This window comes from Saimiri boliviensis, chromosome 14, assembly GCF_048565385.1.
Source record: "Saimiri boliviensis isolate mSaiBol1 chromosome 14, mSaiBol1.pri, whole genome shotgun sequence".
In the NCBI taxonomy this organism is placed as follows: Eukaryota; Metazoa; Chordata; class Mammalia; order Primates; family Cebidae; genus Saimiri; species Saimiri boliviensis.
This window is the reverse complement of record NC_133462.1, coordinates 84411760-84435889: the sequence shown is the minus strand read 5'-3', so window position 1 is coordinate 84435889 and position 24130 is coordinate 84411760. Positions and strand designations below refer to the sequence as shown.

At 36.9% G+C, this 24130-nt stretch overlaps 2 protein-coding genes across 5 annotated transcripts in view; one reads left to right on the top strand and one right to left on the bottom strand.

The window, feature by feature from the left end:
* ERO1B (endoplasmic reticulum oxidoreductase 1 beta) overlaps positions 1–10605 on the top strand; it is a 59155-nt gene extending 48550 nt beyond the window's left edge. For 2 of the 3 annotated variants that reach the window (XM_003935356.4, XM_074385349.1), the window contains 4 exons: positions 769–838; positions 3857–3943; positions 5201–5334; positions 7317–10605. In XM_003935356.4, the coding sequence (XP_003935405.2) occupies positions 769–838; positions 3857–3943; positions 5201–5334; positions 7317–7377 (352 nt within the window). In that variant the 3' untranslated portion in view covers positions 7378–10605. Of the gene's footprint in view, positions 1–768; positions 839–2531; positions 2589–3856; positions 3944–5200; positions 5335–7316 lie in introns of those variants that run through there. The other variant, XM_010345890.3, reaches the window with a different exon arrangement.
* A 4765-nt stretch (positions 10606–15370) lies between these two features.
* The window catches only part of GPR137B (G protein-coupled receptor 137B), a 66017-nt gene continuing 57257 nt past the window's right edge, over positions 15371–24130 (bottom strand). Inside the window, exons 6-7 of one of the 2 annotated variants that reach the window (XM_010345887.3) lie at positions 21481–21605; positions 15371–18098 (exon numbers count right to left, since the gene is read on the bottom strand). In XM_010345887.3, coding sequence (XP_010344189.2) covers positions 17990–18098; positions 21481–21605 — 234 coding nt within the window. In that variant the 3' untranslated portion in view covers positions 15371–17989. The remainder of the gene's footprint in view (positions 18099–21480; positions 21606–24130) is intronic. The other variant, XM_074385350.1, reaches the window with a different exon arrangement.

Genomic DNA, 24130 nt, shown 5'->3' with positions numbered 1-24130 from the left:
CAGCTAATTTTTGTATTTTTAGTAGAGATGGGGTTTCACCTTGTTGGACAGACTGGTCTCAAACTCCTGGCCTCAAGTGACCCACCCTCCTCAGCCTCCGAAAGCTCTGGGATTAAGGGCGTGAGCCATCGAGGCCTCTAGTCACTGTATTTAAATTTTGCATTGAGAAGGATAAGGGAACATTAGCCTTACTTTTTAGAATATAACTTTACTTTTTTTCTCCAGGAAAGTTATTTATTTATTTTATTTATTTATTATATGTGTGTGTGTGTGTGTGTGTGTGTATGTGTATATATTTTATTGTACTTTAGGTTCTGGGGTGTATGTACCTATGCAACTTTACTTTTTAGAATGTAACCTTAAAAAAAAATGCTTGGTCTAGAAAACTTGAGTTTACTGGTTGTTAAAATAAGCATGGGGGAGAAAAGTTATATTAAGAAGTGTTTAATGTATTAAATTTTAAAAAAAATTAAGAGAATATTGTCTATTTTTTACCTGGATTTTCAGTTAATTTTTTAGGTTACCTTACATCATTTATTTAAAACATTACAGTTTTACCAAATTTAACAGCCATCTGTATCTTGCTTTAATCATTTATAAAATAGTTGACATGTGAACTGTTTGTCACCTTCCTACATTACCAAACCTTACATCAGAGTAAGTAATGCATTTTAAATATTTGTAAGGATAGAAAATTTTATCAGATTTCTGATACAGAGTACGTGGATTTTTCATGTATGACTTATTACAATACTGTCATTTCATCAGGTCCTTTCCCATGCACTTTGATGAGAAATCCATGTTTGCAGGTGACAAAAAAGGGGCCAAATCATTAAAGGTAAAAAGTTCTTGATTGGGACACAGGGTTGGGAGCAGTTTACTCGTTATGTTTAAACGTTGTTCATCTAAACTATTTTCTTTTCCAGTTTTCCTGCTTGTTGAAGTTCATCTGACTGGATTTTTACTATAAACAGTACAAAAAAGTCCGTTCCATATTTCTTTCTCAGTTTCTGTTGACCAACTGCTTAGTGACTTGTTGGTCATTAGTACGGTCTAATAAGTATAACACCTTTATAAGTATCTTTCTAAAAGATACTACTTGAGCGAAAGTTTTCTTAGTTCAAAATCAGTGTATATTGTTGTTTGATGCATCTTTCAAAATACTATGAGCTTTTAGCCACTTTTAGGGCAATAAGTAATATATTTTTTTAAAGTGTACTTTATGAAATGTTAGTTTTTCAAACTATTATGTTTTTGTCCTGTTGGACTAATTTAAAAGGTAAAAATTACCTGTTAACATGTGGTATCAGAAGGAAAATATATTTTAGGAACATTACCAAACTTCATGTTAGGGATTCTTTATATTAATAATATAAAGAATATTCATAAAAGTATTTGAAATTGACTGGCAGATATTCTCTTTTTTTTAAACTTTAAATTTATTTTTTGAGATGGGGTCTCACTATGTTGCCCAGTCTGGTCTGAAACTCCTGGCCTCAAACTGTCTTCCCATCTTGGCCTCCCAAGTCCCTAGGATTTCAGGCATGAGCCATTGCACCTGGCTGCAAATATACTTTGAGTGCATCTTCACAGTCCTTTATATGCACTTCTGAAATCCAGGTAGTTTCAAAAACTGAAACATTTTCTCATGTTTGGCGCAAGGTAATTTTTTAGCCAAACCTGACCTAAACCAATGTAAGAATATAGCAGATGTTCATAGTTTTGTGGGGTATTTTGTTTTTCAAATTCTGCTTTGTATGAATTTTTTACATTTTGCTACAGAAACATTAATGGATTTGACTCCAGGGTGTTTGCTTACACTCTGGTGAGATGTTTCATAATCTATAGTACGTGTATTATATTTCTAAAATCTAAAAACTTACAAATTCTGAAACACATTTGACCCCAAGATGTTTTAGATGTGTATGCACTATAGGAACCAATGAATTAATACTGAGCGATTCTCCATTGGTGAGAGTTTCTTGGTATTTCTGAAATAAGTCATTTAGCTACAACTACATTTTAGTGTTGGAGGATTGTTTTCTTTTACAGTTGTTTTAGAGGCATATTGCCATTTTGGTGTTTAATGTTAATTCATTTTTATAATACTTCCCGTTTTCTGAGTATCAACACGTGTTCTACTTTTAATCTTCAGAACGATCTTGTGTAACAGGGCAACTATAATTACGTATATTTTGTAAATGCGGAAAATGAGACTAAGGAAGGCCTAAAGTTTCACAGCAAGCCTTTAACTACACAATGCTGGGATTTTGTTTGCTACTTTTCAAAGATGTATGAAGGAGAACCTATGTCCATTTTCCGTCTGCTACAAATAACTTATATTACATGAGAGTATGACCAGCACAGGAGTTTTTTGTGTTCTATTTATATTGTCTTTCTTTGCCAAGATACTGATTCCTTTCAACCCTTTGGGCAGCTTGTGGTAGCCAGTTTTCAGGCTATTTGCCTCCAACTTCATGCAATAAAATATTTCCCTCGATGCAAAATAAAATGATTTTTATTTTCTACAGTTGCCATGTGAAACAAATGAGGACATTTTCTCTTAATCAATCTTATCCCTACATAAGGTGAGACTAACCTTAAGGGTATATTGCACACAGATTCTTACAGGCAGAAGAGTTTCTCCAGTGTAGGAAATTATTGTTGTTATTTTTTGAGATGGAGTTTCACTCTTGTTGCCCAGGCTGAAGTGCAGTGGCCCGATCTCAGCTCACTGCAACCTCCGCCTCCCGGGTTCAAGCGATTCTCCTGCCTCAGCCTCCGAGGTAGCTGGGGTTACAGACATGTGGCACCACACCCGGCTAATTTTGTATTTTTAATAGACATGAGGTTTCACTCTGTTGGTCAGGCCGGCCTCGAACCCATGACCTCAAGTGATCTGCCCACCTCAGCCTCCCAAAGTGCTGGGATTACAGGTGTGAGCCATCGTGCCCAGCCAGTGTAGGAAACTATTACAGCAAAATAGAGGGATCCAGTAAGCATCTCCATAGAATCTGCATTAGCAAACGTAGAGAACTGTGGGACCATATGTCTCACACAGGCCTGTTATTCATGTTGATTGAGTAACCATGACAAACATAGTGTGGTTCTAAGGAGTGATACAAAAATTGGTCATTGTTCTAGGACTAGCTTTCTGATATAGGCTTACACAAAGCAAAGGATCAAAACCAAGTGAAACACAAACTAGACACATTTATCGTTGGTTGTCTGTAAATACCAAATGGAAGCAGCAATTATATTCCTTAAAAGTAAAAACCATGTATTATTTACTTTTGTACCTCCCATAGTGCAGTTTTGGTGCTTTGTGTAAAGCAGCTCCTCAGTGAAAAGTCTATTGAATTAATATACAGAGTGAACTTTAGAATTTCCATTAATGTCTATATTTTATGTGCCATGTTATATAAGTTCAAATATTTTTCTTCACTGTTGGAAAAACACAACTCGGGTCAGGTCGGGTTGGCTAACACCGTAATCACAGCACTTCGGGAGGTCGAGGTGGGTGGATCGCTTGAGGTCAGGAGTTCAAGACCAGCCTGGCCAACATGGCGAAACCTGTCTCTACTAAAAATACAAAAATTATCTGGGCACGGTGGCATGTGCTTGTAATCCCAGCTACTTGGGAGGCTGAGGCAGGAGAATCGCTTGAACCCAGGAGGTGGAGGTTGCAGTGAGCCAAGATTGTGCCATTGCACTTTAGCGTGGGTGACAAAGTGAAACTCCTCAAACAAACGAAAAACACAACTGATTTGTTAATAAGCATCAAAACTTATAGTTTAGCCAAATGCAGTTTGATTTTAAAAGTCTAACTAGACTGAAAATATTTTCTGCCTGCTAGGAGGAATTCCGATTACATTTCAAGAATATCTCCCGTATAATGGACTGTGTTGGATGTGACAAATGCAGATTATGGGGGAAATTGCAGGTATGTGTGTTGTCTTCTCTTTTAGAGCCATTACTAACCTTTATTTTTCCACTGAGTTCAAGCTTTTTATTAAAATGTCCTCATTGTTCACTGAATTAGAATTTAGAAATAGGCAGATCTAAAGTGTTTTTTCTGTTTTATTGAAAAAATTAATATTAAAGTATGTGTATGTGAAAGGATGATTCTCATATTATTCTTTGGTGATTTTAGTTTTATTGTTTCTGTGTTCCTATTGGTACAATACCAGATTCATTTGTGAAGTTGGTGGTCATTACAAACAGAGTATATTAATTATTTTACATATGTATATAGAAAGGTAAAATGCAATTATATAAAAAGATTTAAATATCAAGTCTTGATCACTGAATTTCTTTAAATGAGCAAAAGAAGGCCACTTAAAATAGGAAGGCTCCGCAAGATAGGCCCATTACTCTACAGAAGTCAGTGTCAAAAGGATTGTTTAATATTTTATCTTACTTTCTTACAAAGATAATTTATAGAAAATTAAGAGACAATTATTACAATGGAGGCTACACTGAAATCAAATATTTGTTTTTCTTTTTTTCTTTTTTTTTTTTTTTTTTGAGACGGGGTTTTGCTCGTTACCCAGGCTGGAGTGCAATGGCGCGATCTCAGGTCACCGCAACCTCCGCCTCCTGGGTTCAAGCAATTCTCCTGCCTCAGCCTCCCTAGTAGCTGGGACTACAGGCGTGCGCCACCATGCCCAGCTAATTTTTGTATTTTTAGTAGAGACAGGGTTTCACCATGTTGACCAGGATGGTCTCGATCTCTTGACCTCGTGATCCACCCGCCTCGGCCTCCCAAAGTGCTGGGATTACAGGCTTGAGCCACCGCGCCCGGCCATTCTTTTTCTATAGTGCTAATAGTTGATAAATTATTAAGTGTAAGTATCAATAATCTCTGAGTTTCGAATTGCTAAAGGCTGTAAAAAATCCTTTATGGTTACAAATTGAACATTGTAATCTTAATATATTTTGAAGGTTAAAAAAGGCATTTTAATAATATGGAATAGTATGATATGTATTCAATCAGGGTTAGACTATTTAGGTTTCCTTAACAGCTTAGATATGTTATCATATATATAACCTGTGAGAAAGGAGAAACTACAAAGTCACATTTTTGTGAAAAGCTCAGTTCATATGAATTTCCTGTAATAATAGTGGCTATATATTCCTTTAAACCTTTATACTAGTTATTCTATAAAGTTAATTATGAGTTTGTTGGGATTTTCTCCAGACTCAGGGTTTGGGAACTGCCCTGAAGATACTATTCTCTGAAAAAGAAATCCAAAAGCTCCCAGAGAATAGTCCATCTAAAGGCTTCCAACTCACCCGACAGGAAATAGTTGCTCTTTTAAATGCTTTTGGAAGGTAAGAACCATTTTAACGTTGAAGATGTTTTATTTCCCATTGGATTTCAATAAACTGCAAAAATAATCTTCTCTGCTAAAAGTAGGGTTACTTTTGTTGACAGAAAAGATATTTTATATTGTATCTGTACTAACTTTGACATTAATGATAACAAGTCGGTTTCTCTGCAGGTCATAGGAAAATTTAAGTTTCCAGTTGCCAGTGTTTTTCAGTTCACTACCTTAATTTTGTGAGGAAGATATTATTTTTACTTGGCTATAGCTTGTTCAGCTAAAATAGCAGGAGTAAGGAATGCGTGATTAAGAAAGTGATAAAGGAAAATGATTAAAACCTTCATCTGCTTCTTATTTTTCTTAAATTTTTATTACGATTTTTTTTCTCACCTTTTTTCTGTAGTTTGCTCTATTAAGCTCAGAAGTCATTTTTCTTGCACTCATTTCTACATGATTTACTTCTGTATATAGACATGTAATCTGCTTGCTTGTTTATATTGGTCACCAGTGGTTTAAAAAATAATTTGAATTTGCCTACAGAGGGTACACGTAATGCCAACTGACGAATACAGAATAGAAGGAAAAGAATCATAGAAAATAATACTATGCTTCATTGGGGAAAAAAAGAAAGTCAACTTGAGGAAGACTTCAAAAAAATAATAAGGGACTAAGTAATACCGAGATTATTTCTTGTTTTTCTTAACTTGTGTTTTAAGTTAAAAAGCAGTTAAATTAAAAATAAATTTGTATGTTCCCCCCCACACTTGGTTTTCGTTTTTTTTTTTTTTTAGGAGATGAGGGACCTGCTTTGTCATCCAGGCTGGAATGCAGTGGTGTGATCCTGGCTCACTGCAGTGTCCAAACCCTGGGGTCAAGCATTCCTTCCACCTGAGCTTCCCGAATAGCTGGGACTACAGATACACAGTATTTTGCCTGGCTAATTTAAAAAAAAAATTTTTTTTCGTAGAGATGGGGGTCTCACTCTGTTGTTCAGACTGGTCTCAAACACCTGGCTTCAAGTGATCCTCCTGTCTTGGCCTCCCAAAGTGCTGGGATTATAGGCATGCGCCACCGTGGCTGGCCCATTTCCCATCTTAATAGCAAGGATTTCACCTGTTGCTTCCCTGTATTTATGTAAGTTGAGATTTCAGACACAGGATAGATATAGACTATCCATAACCGGTATTTCATAAAAAAAAATTCAGTCTATCCACTTGTGAGGCCTTGTAGAAAGATGAAACAGGAGATACTGAATGAAATTTGGTAGTGGTATGATCTCAGGCAAACACTGCTTTCCTAGTTTGTTTCCTTATAATGAGATCATATATGTGATGGACTTACAACATTGCCTGTCTTCCTAAGTGCTCAGTGAATAACTTTTCTTCTATCAAGTAGTTAAATACTTTTTTTCTATCACCCCTGAATTGTATATTGTATGTAAGGATAATTGAACGTGTAGAATTACTTTTTTGTATTTCCCATCCCAGAGTTTACTTTTTGGCCTGGGCTGAGAAGCACTTCTTTTAATCAGTCTGTAATCATTTATTGAATACTGTAAGCATCAATGGCTACGGGACACAGGAGAGGGACTCAGCGGGAGACAAAATAGTCTTCACCCTCAGGGAGCTGACAACATAAGACAAATTAGTGTGCTTGGGGAACAATGAGAAAAGAGCAATTATTTGGAGAGGAATGTGCAAAATAAATGTATTACACCAATTATAAATTATTTGAGATTCTTAAGAATTATATCACTGTTCCCATTACTAATCTAGTAACCTTAGTATGAAGTAACAGGCTTCCCTTGCCCCTTCTAAACCACTCTTAGTGAGAAATTGCAGAATACTAATTTAAACATGGAAGCTTCAGTGATTGGTGTTTGTTTTAGATTTTGCTTTCAAATTATAGTTCTTATAACAATATCAATAATTTGAAATATGTATGCATCATGTTAGCCTTACTAATACATGCTTTTTCTTTCCTCTGTAGGCTTTCTACAAGTATAACAGAGTTACAGAATTTTAAAGTCTTATTACAAAACAGTAGGTAATAAAGGCTTTTATGTGTCTAACTAGAGACATAAAATGACTGTGTAAATAAAGCCTTTTAATTTTGGACATTCAACAGAAAGACTAATCTGACTTCAAGAATTTTAAACTCTTAAAGAGAAAATTTAAATGCTCACTTGAATATTTATGATTGTTAATAGATTATCAACTAGAGATATTTATAAATGAAGTATATACTTTGAAAACATGTAAGTTATACTAATTTTGTGTTTAATTTCATGTGTTGTAAATTCTATTTTGTTTAGAATTGGTTTTGTTTCTATTCTGTTATCCTTTATTTCTAGTTGTCAAACTTTAAATGGCTATGTCTGCATTCTAATAACACTGTTCATTCTGTTACAGAAAAAGAATTAGGGAACAAATGTTGCTTAGGGCTGGTATCAGTGATAAAAATTTATCGATGCTTTTTAATGTGTTTTTAGCTTTGCCTCACTCTGTGTGTATCACTTTCTATAATATAAAGAAATATTATAATATTTCTATAATCTGGAACTGTCACCATGATGAATGGCCCTTTCAGTGCATAGTTACAGAAATTCCTTAAAATTCCCCAGGACTTCAATTTCATTGGTTTTTATTTGCAATTTTTAGTAGCTTTTATTGTTGCTGTTTCTAGCCTAAAGGACCTGATTTGGTAAAGGTGAATAAGACCTCTTCCCTAGGCTACCCAGCCAGATTTCATACGGGTGTAGTGGGCTGGCCCAAGGGTGTTCTTTCACTTAGAACTCCTTTTGGGCCGGGCGCGGTGGCTCAAGCCTGTAATCCCAGCACTTTGGGAGGCCGAGGCGGGTGGATCACGAGGTCAAAAGATCGAGACCATCCTGGTCAACATGGTGAAACCCCGTCTCTACTAAAAATACAAAAAATTAGCTGGGCATGGTGGCGCGTGCCTGTAATCCCAGCTCCTCAGGAGGCTGAGGCAGGAGAATTGCCTGAACCCAGGAGGCGGAGGTTGTGGTGAGCCGAGATCGCGCCATTGCACTCCATCCAGCCTGGGTAACAAGAGCGAAACTCCATCTCAAAAAAAAAAAAAAAGAACTCCTTTTGATTGTGCTTTTTTCTGCCCCTAGATATTTTAGGGACAAAGACATTTTGGAAATTCTCAGTTACTTTTAGGGAAAATAGTTGCATAAATATTTATTTAACAGATAACTTCTGTGAAATAAATTAGAATGGGACTATATGAATTTATAATGCCAACTGTGAAAATATACACAAAATTTGCTATTTTAACTTAAAGTAAGCATTTTTAAGGATTTATTTTAGAATACAATCTATGCAATCGTCTAACTCAGTGAGATTTTCCCTGATAAGATATATAAAAAGGTAGATTAGGTCAAGTCTCCTTTAAGCTTCCTCTCCTTTCACCTTTTGTTTTCACTGTATATAAATGATAATTTCTGTGATCCATACCAATAGAGAACTCTTAAGTCCTAAACTGTAATTTTCTAAACCTGGGATTTAAAAATCTTTAAACAATATTTAAAATCTTGATATATTTTTAAATGCCAGCAGATACAGTTAATTTGGAAGGGTGCATCTGTGTAGAAGTAATGCAGGTACAAGATTGCAAGTTTTTCCTTAGACTAGTCTTTTCTGAATTAAAGAATAAGTGCTCTTAAATCTGTATTTTATCCTACCAGAGTCTAAAATGTGCTCATTGATGATTTAGTGACATTTGAAAAATTGTATTTAGTTGGCTCACCCCTCTTTTAAAAATACTTAGATATATCTTGATGGGATGTGGTGGGGTATTAAGGTCTCAGAGTTATTTTCTCACCTAATTTCAAACCTTTATAAACTTGGGGTTTTGTTGTTGATGATAGTGGTATTTTTTGTTAAGTTGTTTAAAGGCTGACATGAGTGGACCCTCCCTCTACTTTTTCTTGAGGGTTACAAGTATTGTATGGTGGGCGAGGGGGCCTTAGGGCAAACTGTCTAAAAAGTGAATATCCAATTAATTTAACTAGTAAGTTAGAATTATTCTTGGTGTTCATTCAGAGTTTAAAAATGTGAAGAATTTGCACTTTATTACTATAAATGTAAAGAACTTTTTGATAGTGTTATTTCACCATTCTCTCAGTTAAAGGCTATTATTTAAACTCTATTATTAGAGAAAATTCTTGGTCATATCCATTTTTTTTTTTTCTGTAGTGTGATTTGTTTCAAGCTTAGTAAAACTAGCATATTGGCGTATATTCTAGGAAATTAAAAGATCTAGTTAGAGTAAAAACCGTTTTAAGGTTTTTAACTAATTTTTTTCACAACTAAAGTATTCTTAGGCTCTAATTCATTTTGATTAACTTTATTTTATCATAAATTGGATTGCAGGGAACACCCTACATTTTTGTGCTTTATTTCTCAAATGATTATGTGAGCCTGGTGACATTTCATGGTTCTTGTGATATAAACTGTTTTTCCAATTCACATTTTTCATCGTGAAGTGATATCATACTAGAGTACTGTTTGCATTGTAAAAATGCTTTGCTGGTGAATACCTCATGGCATTTTGTCTTTATCTCATCACCTAATTTAAAAATCCAGCACTTGATAATATAACTGACAGACATGATTGTACCCACTGATGAAGTAATGAAAATGAAGAAAAGGAAAATCTTCCTTCCTTCAATGGCATAAGTTTATTTTTTACTTAGGTGGCATCTATGTAAGTTAGACAAACTATATATTAAAATTGATAAAACTTTGTTTCTCCTGTTTTGATTCTTAGATTATGAGGAGGATCAGACTAGTAATAGACTCCACAGTTTTGAAATTTGATGTCAAAGCATTTTATTTTGACATTTTTAACATTGTGAATTACTCGATATTTGTAATCTCTGTATGTATATGAAACACTGTGCCATGTTTTTCAACTTTGCCTATGTGCCACTGTATATAAGAAAGGACAGCTGTTTTGATCTTCATAAGCATTGCCTTCAGCTGAATATTTGGGAACAGTTCACAGTAAACCTCTCAGTAGTTTGCAAACTGAGAGGTACCTGCAGAAACCATAGCTATTCACCAAAATACACAGATTAGGTGCATGGTATCATGGAAATTATTTGGTAAAACAAAACACAAAAATCTACGCATACTGTATTTTAAGTAATATCTACAGGTGCAGCTTTGATTTTAAACAGAATTCCAAATAATTTACTGTTGTACCCACCAGAATCTAGAAAATGTGAATTAAAGTACATGTTCTGCAATCTTTTCTGTCCTGTTTTTCCTCTTAATTTTAAGTGATTCTTTTTATGGCACGAGGATTTGATTGTAACTTGTGGAGAAGGGAGAATGATGTATTTATAAGTAGTCTGAGGTGGTTTCTTATGGAAAGCATTGGCAGGCATTGTCTTAAGGGCTTTTACACGTATCATATCGTTTGGCTTTAAATAAATACACCATTAATCTTCACAATGGCACTAGTAGGTAGGTACAATTACTTCTCTGTTTTATAAGTAAGACTGAAGATAAAAAAGGCTAATTAACGTGTCTGTAGTCACAAATTCTAGGTTATGGAGCAAGAATTTGAGATGAGAAAGACTAATTCTAAAACCTTTGTGACGTTTTGTAAATTGGTCTATTTACCATTCAATTACAAAGTGGGAATTTTTAAAAGCATCGTTTGATTTGTATTGAATCATAAAGCTTTTAAAATATGCTTATTTTATTTAATTTTTTTAATGTGTAATACATTCACATGGTTAAAAGAAACAAACAGTATAAAAAGTTATTCAGTGAATGTCTTCCTTCTATCCGTGGCCCAGCTTCCCACACTGCACACACACCTCCCACCATAAATTACCTCTATTCCTGGTTTCTTAGGTTTCCATTCACACTGCTGTAGACGTGCACAAACATATACAAATGCAAAGTCTTATTTCTTCTCTCACTTTTACCCCAAAATTGACATCATATACATACTATTTCATTTTTTCCACCTAAAATTTCTTGGCAGTCTTCACATATCACTAGTTTTCTCATTTTTGTAAGTAGATGCTTGGTATTCTGTTATATAGATGTGCCAATGTTGAATTAACCAGTCCTCTATTAATGGGCAGTTGGGTTGTTTCCAGACCTTGTACATATGTCATTTCACATTTAGATAAGTATTGTGCCTGTAGGATAAATTCCCAAAGATAAGAATTTTGGGGGCAGAGAGAGTATGTGCGTTTATAATTTTGACAGATACTGGCACATTGTCTTTCACGGCGGTAGTCACCAATTCCCAAACCATCTGCCATTTATGATAGTACTTGCTTACCTGCAACTTTACCAATGTAGATGTTATTAAAATGTTGGACTCTGGCCATTCTGATAGATGAAAATATCAATGTGTAAATTCTTTTATTTTACTTAAAAAAAAAAAAAGAGAGAGCGAGCGAGCTCAGGTCCCACTCTTATCACCCAGGCTGGAGTGCAGTGGTATCATCATAGTTGACTGTGGCCTCAAACTCCTGGGTTCAAGTGATCCTCCAGCCTCAACCTCCCAAATAGCCTGGGTTATAGGTGCACACCACACACCTGACTGCTCAGTGTGTAAATCTTCATTATGCCTAAGGTTGAGCACCTTTGAGTATGTTGAGGAGCCGTTTGTATTTCCTTTTGTGCTCCTGTGTTTTGTTCCTATCCAGTCTAGTGCACTGGTCCGCCCTCATTCCTCCCCTACCTTTCTTCTTCTTTTATAGTGTTTATATTGTTGATATGTTATTTGTTAGGGATATGAACCCTTTGACAGTGACACACTGGAAATACTTTCTTTCCAATTTGTCATCTGTCTTTTGCTTTGCTTATGATGGTTACATCATGAGTTTTTAAAAAGTTTTATGTAGTCTGAATTACCAATTTTTAGTGGTTTCCAGATTTTGAATTCTCAATCTAGAGCAATCGAATAATTCACCTAAATTCTACATCTAAATTTTGAACCTTTGATGTTTATTCTGGCCTAAGATGTGACTTATGGATCTAACCTAATTTTTTCTGCAGGTGATTAACCCAGTTATTCCAATATATTGAACTGTGTTTTCCTCATGAGTTAGAGAGGCTGCATTGATCTTATTTTGGAACCCCGTATGTATTCAGCTCTGTATCTGGGTTCTGTTTCTATTTCATGGGTCTGTTTAGTTGTGCACCAGTACCACATTGTTTTAATTACTCAGGCTGTATTTTTAATCTAGTGCACTGGTCCGCCCTCATTCTTCCCCCCACCTTTTTTTTTCCTTTTTTTATACTTTTTCTAGCTGGTCTTATTTTTCCCTATGAGCTTTTAAAAATTTCTTAACATATAGAGCATACTAAAACTCTCCAACTCAAAAGTTCTCTCCCAAGGGTTGCACTTTTAACCACTTACTTTGTCACTGTTCTTTTGATACTTTACCTGATAAAGATATACTTTTTACTCCTTTTAAATTATTAGTGTTCTGTTTGCCAATGCCCAAACAGATGATGGCAGATAGAGGCAGGACGCAGTGCCTGTGTAGACAGAATGTCATCTCAGTGCTTCTATTTTAAGATAGTCTCTAGGGATGATTTAAGGACTATTCTCATTCAAAATCCCTGTTTGTTTCTTTTTTTATTCCATTATGAATTATTTGCCCAAAAGCTGGATATCTGTCAGAGTCGTAAGACAAGAGGGAGGGACCCTTAAATGAGTACTAAACTTGTCAAATCAGTATGTGGATAAAAGTACAAATGCAGTAAGTTACCTTGAAAAAAAAAAAAATCTACCAAAAAACAGAATTTGACTATTCACTGTTCTAGGAGCTGGTAATGTAGCAGTGAACAAAACAGACATTCCTGCCATCATATAACTTAGACATTATAACCTAGCTAGATTATAGTGAGAATCCACCCAAAGAAAAAAATATGTCAGCCAAAGGGGAATAGCCAACTAGACACCTATCTAGTGCAGAAGGTGCTCAATGTGAATGAATCTTGGTGTCATCTTGACAGTGCCATCAGACTGTCATAGATGGATGCTATTAATTAAAGTCATTTTCCTAACACTGGTCAGAGCGGAGATAACATTCCAAGCAACATTCTGGTATCATTTAACTTCCACTCTGGCTCTCCTTCATAGAATATACCTCCAAATGGGTGAGTGTTCTTTTCCCTTTAATGAGCTTTAAACCGGCAAATCTGGAGCCCAGACTGTTGGCTAGTGAATTCACTTTAAGCATACTAAGTTACCCCTATTTAATGGTCCTTGGAAAGCACTATTTGTTTAACATAAATGCGTGCTTTATATACTTCAGTGAATGCCTTCAAGGAGCACTGTAACTTGGGCCTGCCCAAAGACTGGAGGGGCTGTTGTAGGTTAGTGAGATTGATGGGGAAAAGGTCATAGTAATAGAAATCAGTAGAAAAAGGGCTTTTCAGCAATTTGGGGAATCTGATCTCCACTTAAGTTCAGGGCCAGAAAATCTGTTCTGGACATAAAGTCTAGTATTTTGAGTGGCAGGGCAACCAAGGTCCAAAGGGGCAGATGAGGTTTGTAGCTAGAGAATTAGTATGAGCAAGATATTAACCAGTTTCTGAGAAAACAGAAGACAGGGCCCAGCCGTAGCTCAAGGACTAGAGGTAGAGAACCTAGATGTGGAGGAACCCGGTGTAGATGTCATTAGGAGTTGCTGAGTCACTGGATTTAGATCTCAAGACCCTGAACCTATCATTAATGACCTGAGCAGCCAACCTCAGAACTCCACAGAGAATGAATGTAGCATCAATGCGCAGCCCATAGGAACTGGGCAACAGAAATGGGGACTCTGACACAGATCTGGGTTACGGGCACAGGGACATCCTCAGAAGACTTCAGCCTATTTTGACCGCTTGATTCATGGGTTCTTCATGTATACTTGCTACGGGCCTAGGGTAATGTTAGTATGTGGGTGTTCCTGAGTATGACAAGTGCCTAGTCCAGCGTCTCACATACATAGGTACTGAATAGACACTGAATCCCATTCTGTTATCCCCACTGTGCCTTGTTAAATGTTTCCTCACTTTATTCAGTTTATTAGTAGTTGAGTCTTTTTGATGAGAAGAATTCCACCGTTTTTAGCCTGATATTTTTCAGCAGCTCCTCCATCTGGACCCGTAAGTCTTTAGTATTATATACAGTTAGAAATGTTGTTTAATACAGTTCTTACATAAGAGAATGGGAATGCATATTAGATGTGTCTCTGATCAGATCTATGCCAGTCTATATGCAGCAATCTAAAGTGAAACAACAGTATTTTTTTTAATTTGTCTAGTTAGAAATCTCGATTAAAGTTTCAAATATTGCCAGGCGCAGTGGCTCACGCCTGTAATCCCAGCACTTTGGGAGGCCGAGGCGGGTGGATCATGAGGTTGAGAGATCGAGACCATCCTGGTCAACATGGTGAAACCCCGTCTCTACTAAAAATACAAAAAATTCGCTGGGCATGGTGGCACGTGCCTGTAATCCCAGCTACTCAGGAGGCTGAGGCAGGAGAATTGCCTGAACCCAGGAGGCGGAGGTTGCGGTGAGCCGAGATTGCACCATTGCACTCCAGCCTGGGTAACAAGAGCGAAACTCCGTCTCAAAAAAAAAAAAAGTTTCAAATATTTAGACCCATTTAGTTTTAATATAAGTTTACCTTTACTGCTAAAAGATAAAAGCACTATTCTAATAATATCCACTATGTAAATATAAAAACGAAAATCTCACAGTGCTTCCCAAGTTCTAGAATTTACTAATATGCATTCCTTTCTTCTTAATAAGGTTTAAGTGTTCAACTAAATGTTGGCCCAACACTAAAGTCAGCAAACAGCAGGTGACTTGCATGTTGGTGAAAGAGGAAATTTGAGGAGGGATTAGTGAGTGTGCCTGATCTAAGCAGCTAAATATAACCAGCAGAGCTTTTAAATTTGCCTGATACATTCAAGAGAGAATTGGCATAACTAAATATGATTGATATGTGTCTTATAATAGTCAAACCGTCTTACAGTCACAGCTGTGTAACACACTCTAGACATTTTAATCATGAGCTCAACTAAGTTCATTGTAAAAAGGATAAAGAGCCAATAAAAAATATCTATACAATATTCTTAGACACTTAGCTGCAGAGGTAGACACCTATTCCAGTAGTCACAGAGAAACTATTTCCTATAGTTACCCAGAAACATTCACATGAAGCTTTTCAGTGTTGTGTAAGGCTTAGATAAATGACGGTACAAAACTCCCAGTGATTGCCTCTTCCCCATACACCTGAACCTTCAAATTATCAGAGCTTTAATTTCACCGTGTTGCTCTAAAACAAAAGGACATTTGGGTATTTTGCAACCAGTAATCACCATTCCTTTTCCTCTTCGCATTTAATATTCTACGTAAGTAGTAGTTTTGTTAGTGTATCTAGCAGAACAAGTAAATTTGAAAGCTAAAGAGAATTTCAGTTTTCCTTACTAAAAGAGGAGAGTTTGATATAACCAATCAGTTTTTTGTGTTCTAATATGTATTTACAACACTTTAAAATTTTTTAACATTACTTTTTTAAAAGGGGGATGAGAAAAATAGGCACTCAGAACATTTTTTTTGTCCTTTCCAACAAAAATAGTTCAAATAACTCCTAGTAGCTTCATCATAAAAGTACATTATGACTTTTAGCAGTTAATGGTGGGTATTCCAATTTTTCTGCCATTAACAGAACTATGTTTAGATATTATAGGAGTATAATACCATATTAGTGGTATTCTTATCACTATTTTAAAAAAATATGTCTTAGTTGACCAATACCGAAGGACTGCAAGATTTTCTAAAGATGTGATTTAAAGGAGTTTAAAACATGCTGAGTTTGCCTTTAAATTCTAAATATTAGTAATACAGTGTGACCACGATAATTTGTTAAAGCTATTTAGAATAACAGCTTATAATGTGTTAAGGCAACTTGAGTAACAGTGTAGAGTTCACTTCAGTGGAGAATTTTCCCTGACAACTATTTTAAATGCTATGTTACCCCCATTTTTTCATGTACTTAAAAGACAAGAATGTTGTTATGTAGGATTATGCTGAGTAAAGGTGTTCTATACAAATGAAAAGCCCAATCAATGATAATGTATTTGCAAGTTGAGATCCCAATTTTAAATACTACCAAGACAATAGTAGACTTGATCTCTGTGAAACCAATGCCCACAGATCAGTTATTCCTGAAGATCAAAATGAAAAGAGTCACTTGAAATGGGTTGCATCATGTAGTATGACTTGTTAATGTAAGTTCCTTTTCATTTGACCTTCCCTGTGTCCCCAGATGTTCCTAGGCAGAGCAGAAAGAGACCTTGTTTCTGATGACAGTACTTCCTTTAGAACCTTATCTCTGTTTTACAGAAGAGCAGAGCGTTTAGCCTCCCAATAGGCAGTTTATGGCTCCAAGATACATGTAGTGGAGTTTTTAGACTAGCACTTCCGGTCTGGGAGGCAGTATTTCATAACATGTTTTTTACTTAAATAAAAGATGCCTTCCAAGGAATTGTCTGGAACAATTCCTTTACATGGCTGACAGGCATTATGCTACAGCATATTGCAGTGCTTCTGCCATTTTTAAATGTGCAGCTTTCAATAGGCTCTTTACAGAGCTCTTAAGAAGTAAGGGCATTATTTTAAAAATAGTTGGAGATTACCAAAAAAACCTACTAGGATTCCACATAGTCTTAGCTCAAGGGCTTGGGGTATTTATTAATGCCCTTTATAGAACCTCTTATTTTCTCCTTGAGTGTAGTGAACATTCAGTGAGTTGGGAAAGGGGTGTACTCTTGCTGTAGCCCTGAGGTAATACATATTAGATTTCATTAGGCTGAAAAAAAAAAAAAAAAACTATGCAGAATCTGTGAATACAGCAGAGGAGGTTTAATAGGATAAGTCAGCTACATTTTTAATGTTATCAACTTGTTATCATTAATGTGTATACATTAGCGCCCTACTGAAAGGAAGTAACAGTCTTTGGGCAAAATTTAAGAGATTCTTTGAGGGACCTACTGCCTGAAGCTTTTTAAAAAAAATCTCTAAAGGCCTTACAGTCTGCTGCTATTCCATTTCATTTCATTGTAACTAAACACTGGAGTTGCAGTTGGCTAAGTTGTCAATTGTATTTTACAAGTCTACCAATGTGGCACTCAGAATCTGAGTGACCATCAGTGACCTGAAGAGGTAAGATTTGAGGAATACTTTAGTCCAAAAGCTTTAAAAAACTATTAGACCATATATTCTATATTTTTAAAGTGAATTATGCATAAAAGTCTGTGCAAACTACAACATAACTGCAGTAACATTCTCAAGAAAAAAAAAACCTAGTATACTTTAGCATCATTATTTAAGTTATATAAAATAACACCTTTATAAAAGTACAGATTTTCTTTAAAAAGTTTAAATTACACCCACTGATATAGCAAGCCTTCCTGTTTAGTACTAAAATAAAGGTTTATCAAAGTCTACATTATTGCTTAGTCCTATGGAGCCATTGGAAACCTGTAACAAAAATCAAGTTCTAGTTCTTAAGGAAAAGTGCCCTAAAAATTCAGCCGTCACGACACTTTTCTGAAGCTTTTCATCTGAGGAATCTTCCATAAAATTGTTAGCTGATGCTACCCCAGGCTTGGTTTGTCAGGATCCAAAGCTGAGTCTTGCAAAGTTCCTGCTTGTGCCAGGATGCTGTTAGTGTGTTGTCCCCAATCATAGTAGTCTGGAGCGAAACTTAAAGAGAAAAAAATACTTCAGTGACTTGAAACATTACAGTATGTATGACATGTCTAGTTTCGGTAGACAGAGCTGAGATTCTGTATAAACTGTAGATTAAAGTTATTTAAAATGGCTCTTAAAGTCCATTCTCTCACAAAACAATGCTAAATGCCCACCTACAAGTCTACTGAACTCTTTAGAGCACAGAAGTATATAGCATTACTAGAGAACCCAGCCAGTCATCATAACAGGAATTTTTTTTAGCAACAAACTACCTGAATCCTAAAATGCAGTATAGCTCACTACCTGTGGTGTCTTTGGACAAGTAACTTCTTTGCCTCAATTTCCTTATCTTAGAATGGGAGTAATATTAGTAACTACATCGTGGGGCTATTGTGGGTACTGAGTTAACACCTGTAAAGTGCTTAGAACGATATCTAATATACAGTTAATTCTCAAAACATGTGAGGCATTTTTATTATAATAATGTTTCTCTATATAGTAGAAAAGGGGTTCTTCACTGATGCAGGTAGTGAGGACTCCCTCAGTTCGAAGTCATTTCTGGCAGATGAGAGGGTAGGACAGCTCCAGCAAAATGTGGGTTTAAAGGGAGAAAAAATAACACTAGGTGGGGTAACTGGAAAAGAGCAGTTGTTTTTTTGTTTGTTTGTTTGTTTGTTTGTTTGTTTGTTTGTTTTGAGACGGAGTTTCGCTCTTATTACCCAGGCTGGAGTGCAATGGCGCGATCTCGGCTCACCGCAACCTCTGCCTCCTGGGTTCAGGCAATTCTCCTGCCTCAGCCTCCTGAGTAGCTGGGATAACAGGCATGTTGCCACCATGCCCAGCTAATTTTTTGTATTTTTAGTAGAGACAGGGTTTCACCATGTTGACCAGGATGGTCTCGATCTCTCGACCTCGTGATCCACCCGCCTCGGCCTCCCAAAGTGCTGGGATTACAGGCTTGAGCCACCGCGCCCGGCTGAAAAGAGCAGTTTTAGGGAAGAAGTGGAGCTCAGAATCTGAGCGACCTCAAGGACAGCGTTTGACCTCAGGAAGTCCTTGTTTGTTGGCTTGCTTCCAGCTTACGTTCTTTCCATCTGCTGGCCCAGGGGATTGATCAGCTTGCTGATTTTTTTTTTTCTCAGCTACCAGCTTTTATCCTTTCCAACCAGAATTCCTCTGCTCCCTGATCACTGAGAAAGCATATATTCTCCCAGCTTTTCTTCAGCTCTGTCCCTAAAACAAGGGCCCTTTTCAGAGCTCTCTTTAGATCTCACTTTAGATTTTCTAAAGACTCATTGTTAGTAACAAGGAGTAAAAAGGCAAGCATATCTTCTATCATTTCATCCCAGAGGGAAAAAAGTTGTAAAGTTGTTAAGTCTTTAGTCTCACAAAAGATTACATAAGATAAGCTTTCACTTTTTTTTTGAGATGGAAGTCTCATCGTCACCAGACTGGAGTGCAGTGGCACAATCTCAGTTCAATGCAACCTCCACCACCCAGATGCAGGGGATTCTCCTGCCTCAGCCTCCCGAGTAGCTGGGACTACAGCCGCACACTACCACGCCCAGCTATTTTTTGTATTATTAGCAGAGACAAGGTTTCACCATGTTGGCCAGGATGGTCTCATGATCTGCCCTCCTCGGCCTCCCAAAGTGCTGGGATTACAGGCATGAGCCATGAGCCACTGTACCTGGCCCAAGCCTTCACTTCTAAGGAAACAGGATGGGGGTCCTGGGATGACGAGCAGAGAGAAGACAGGCTCAGCAAGCACTACGTTAGCCCTTTTGCCTCCTCTCGCCCCTGCTGGCCTTGCTGGCCTTACAGTCCCAGAGTCACAGGCTGAAATGGGAAACATGATAGTCACTGGGCAGTGGAGTATGGCTGAGCACAGCAGGCTGAGGAAAAGGGAAGGGCATCCCAATGGCTACTACCCTTCCTGTTTGCACACCACGTCCATGCTGAGGTAAGCAAAACTTGGAATCCTGGGGTGAGTCTCTGCTATGGTTGCAATTAGTCTCATGTGTTCAGGATCTCCCTTCTTTTTATTTGCCTTCCTAATTCACTGCCATCATTAGGTGATGACAGCCGAATGCTACTTCATACACTGTCTTACACCCTCTATGTTAGCTGTTTTGAACTGTAATTTAACTGCCCTCTCCAAATTTTCTGGGCCAGATCTGCAAGTGGATTCAAGAAGGGAGATTCTTCCTACAAAAACTCACATGAAAGTATAACAAGCATAAGTGAGACTGAGAGGATACTTCTATACAAACTGTTTAGATAGTATAGGGATTCAGAAAACAGATTTGAACAAGATTGCCTGAGTTAGAATTCCAGCCTAACTCTAGCTGTGTGACCTTGGACAAGTCACCTACCCTCTGGATACCTCAGCTTCATCTGTATTATGAGGCTAATTAGTACTGACCTCTCAGGACTGTTATGAAAACTAAATGAGTTGATGTTTGTGAATCTCTTAGAACAGTGTCTGATACGGAGTAGATGCTATAGAAGTATTTATTAAGTATTCATGAAAATTAAGGCCAAAGTAAATACCTTTCATGTTAATGAAATTTTAAATTAAGAATTGACCTCATTCAAATTTGAAAACTTGGTTCTTTATAACGTATAACTTATTCTAATAAATATCGCATTTACTCTCTTGCTTTAGAAAATGTGGTTAAAGATATGTTCCATTGAGTGATTTCATAGACAAGTGCTGTATTTCCCTCTTGGAGATTCAGAGCACACATTAGCATATTATAGGCTCTGTGAAATCTTGGCATTTTTTTAAAAGTTCATTTTCTGGCCAGGTGACGTGGTTCATGCCTGTAATCCCAACACTCTGAGAGGCTGAGGTAGGCAGATCACTTGAGGCCAGGAGTTCAATCCAGCCTGGCCAACATGGTGAAACCCCGTCTCTACTGAAAACACAAAAATTAACTGGGTGTGGTGGCACACACCTGTAATCCCAGCTACTCGGGAGCCTGAAGCACAAGAATCCCTTGAATCCAGCAGGGGGAGGCTGCAGTGAGCCGAGATCGTGCCACTGCACTCCAGCCTGGGCAACAGAGCAAGACCCTATCTCAAAACAACAACAACAAAAAAAAACAATCATTTCCTTTTGTATGGCATAGCTATTAAGAAAAGTGTTTCATGGAATATTGTATAGGAAACACTACTGTATGCAATAATGCTATGGGGCTTTTTAAAAATCTGATGTCCTTTCTCATTCCTGAATGTTTCACATAAATAAAATGATCTACTGATAATCCAGTCCAGTACCACCTCCAGCTGCACAGTTGTAATGGAGGAATTTTCTTTTAGCTTGAATCTATTTAATTAGTGTAACCCTTCCCTCCTAATGAGGCTTGTCTAACATGAAGTAAGGTCTTACCCTCCCTGAAGTCCCTGAGGAGCAATGTTCCAGGCAAGGTCATCATCACTGTCATATCTTCGAGGGTTGTCAAAGAAATAAGATCTGGGACTGAATCCATGGCTGGGGACCATTCCAGGGTTGGTCTAGAAGGACAGATAATCATTCAGTACACTTAAACAGACATTGTGCCTTGCACTAGGCAAAAACAAGATCTCTTTTTTGCAGGAGATTAAAGATAGTCTGTTTATTTGAATGTAGGCTATATCTGTTCAGCTGGAATACTCATTTCAGTTACGCTTATGTTTAAGAGTGATTAGCCTTGCCTTTTATCAGTATGGGCAAAATCTTCTATCAGTCTTGCAACAGTGAATCAATCATCATTGTTTTAATCACTTATTGAAAAGCTAGATGATAAGTAACTATATGCCAACAAATTGTAAAATCTAGAAGAAATGGGCAAATTACTAGACACATACAGCCTACCAAGAGTGAGCCAGAAGTCTAAAACCTTGAACAGACCAAAAATCTTTTTTTCTGACAAGGATTTTTCTGCTCCCTGATCCACTGAGAAAGCAATGTTTTCTCCCAGCTTTTCTTCAGTTCTTCTGTCCCTAAAACAAGGATTCTTTTCAGAGCTCTCTTAATGTCTTCTAAAGACTTTCAATGTTAGTAACAAGGAGTAAAAAGGCAAGAGATCAAAGCTATAATAAAAGTCTCCCAGTAAAGAAAAGCCTGGGACCCAATGGCTTCACTGAAGAATTCTACCAAACATTTAAAGAAAAAGTATTATCAGTCCTACTCAAACTATTCCAAAAAAATAGAAGAAGAGAGAATACTACTAAACTCTTGAAGGAGGCCAGTAATACCCTGATACTAAAACCAAAGACGCATCAAAAAAAAACTATAGGCTAATATCTCTGATAAATATTGATGCAAAAATCCTCAACAAAATACTCGCAAACCAGATTCAACAGTACATTGGAAAGATTATTCATCATGACCAAGTAGAATTTATCCCTGTTATACACGAATAGCTCACCATCCATAAATGTGATACATCACGTCAACAGAATGAAGGATAAAAAATCATTTCAATTGATGCTAAAGGAAAAAAAAAAAAGCACTTGATAAAATTCAGTGTTCCTTCATGATAAAAACCCTCAAACTGGGGCTAGAAGAAACATCTCAACATAATAAAAGCCATATATAACAGACCCACAGCTAGTATCATACTGAATAGGGGAAAATGAAAAGCCTTTCCTCTAAGATTTGGAACATTGACAAGGATACCCACAGTCACCACTGTTATTCAACATAGTACTGGAAGTCCTAGCTAGAGCAGTCAGACAAGAGAAAGAGCATCCAAATTGGAATAGAAGAAGTTAAAATTATCCTTGTTTGCAGATGATATATTTGGAAAAACCTAATGACTCCACAAAAAAAATATGAGAACTAATAAATTCGTTAAAGTTGCAGGAAACAAGATCAACATACAAAAAAATCAGTAGCATTTCTATATGCCAACAATGAACAATCTAAAAAATTCCACTTACAATAGCCACAAATAAATACCTAGGAATTAACCAAAGAAGTGAAAGATCTCTATAATGAAAACTACAAAACACTGATGAGGCTGGGCGCGGTGGCTCAAGCCTGTAATCCCAGCACTTTGGGAGGCTGAGGCGGGTGGATCACGAGGTCAAGAGATCAAGACCGTCCTGGTCAACATGGTGAAGCCCTGTCTCTACCAAAAATACAAAAAATTAGCTGGGCATGGTGGCGCGTGCCTGTTATCCCAGCTACTCAGGAGGCTGAGACAGGAGAATTGCCTGAACCCAGGAGGCGGAGGTTGTGGTGAGCCGAGATCGCGCCATTGCACTCCAGCCTGGGTAACAAGAGCGAAACTCTCTCAAAAAAAAAAAAAAACACTGATGAGAGAAACTGAAGAGAACACAAAAGTGAAAAATGTTTATGGATTGGAAGAATCAATATTGTTAAAATCTCCCTATCAAAATACCAATGATATTCTTCACAGAAATAGGAAAGAATCCTAAAAATCTGTACAGAATCACAAAAGACTCAGAATAGCCAAAGCTATTTTAAGCAAAAAGAACAAAACTGAAGAATCAACATGACCTGACTTCAAATTAAAACAGCATAGTACTACTATAGAAACAGACACACAGACCAATGGAACATAAACCAATGGATTTTCATTCCGGAACAGAGAATCCAGAAACAAATCCACATACCTACAGTGAACTCGTTTTCAACAAATTGCCAAGAACATACACTGGGGAAAAGACAGTGTCTTCAATAAATCATGCTGGGGAAACTAGATATCCATATGCAGAAGAATGAAACTAGACCCCTTGTCTCTCACCAGATATAAAAATCAAATAATCAAAAGGGATTAAAGACTTAAACCTAAGACTTCAAACTATGAAACTACTACAAGAAAACACTGGGAAAAACTGCCAGGACATGGGTCTGGGCAAAAATTTCCTGAGAGTGTCCCTGTGGGCACCGCCATTATGGCAGAGGTTTGGGGCTAAAGAGCAGTGAATTTGTTTTCTGAACTGAAAGTGCAACAGGCAGGGAATGGATCCCAGATTTTCATCTGGATCTAGATTCTGTTCATCTATTTCTTCTATTTACATATAAATAC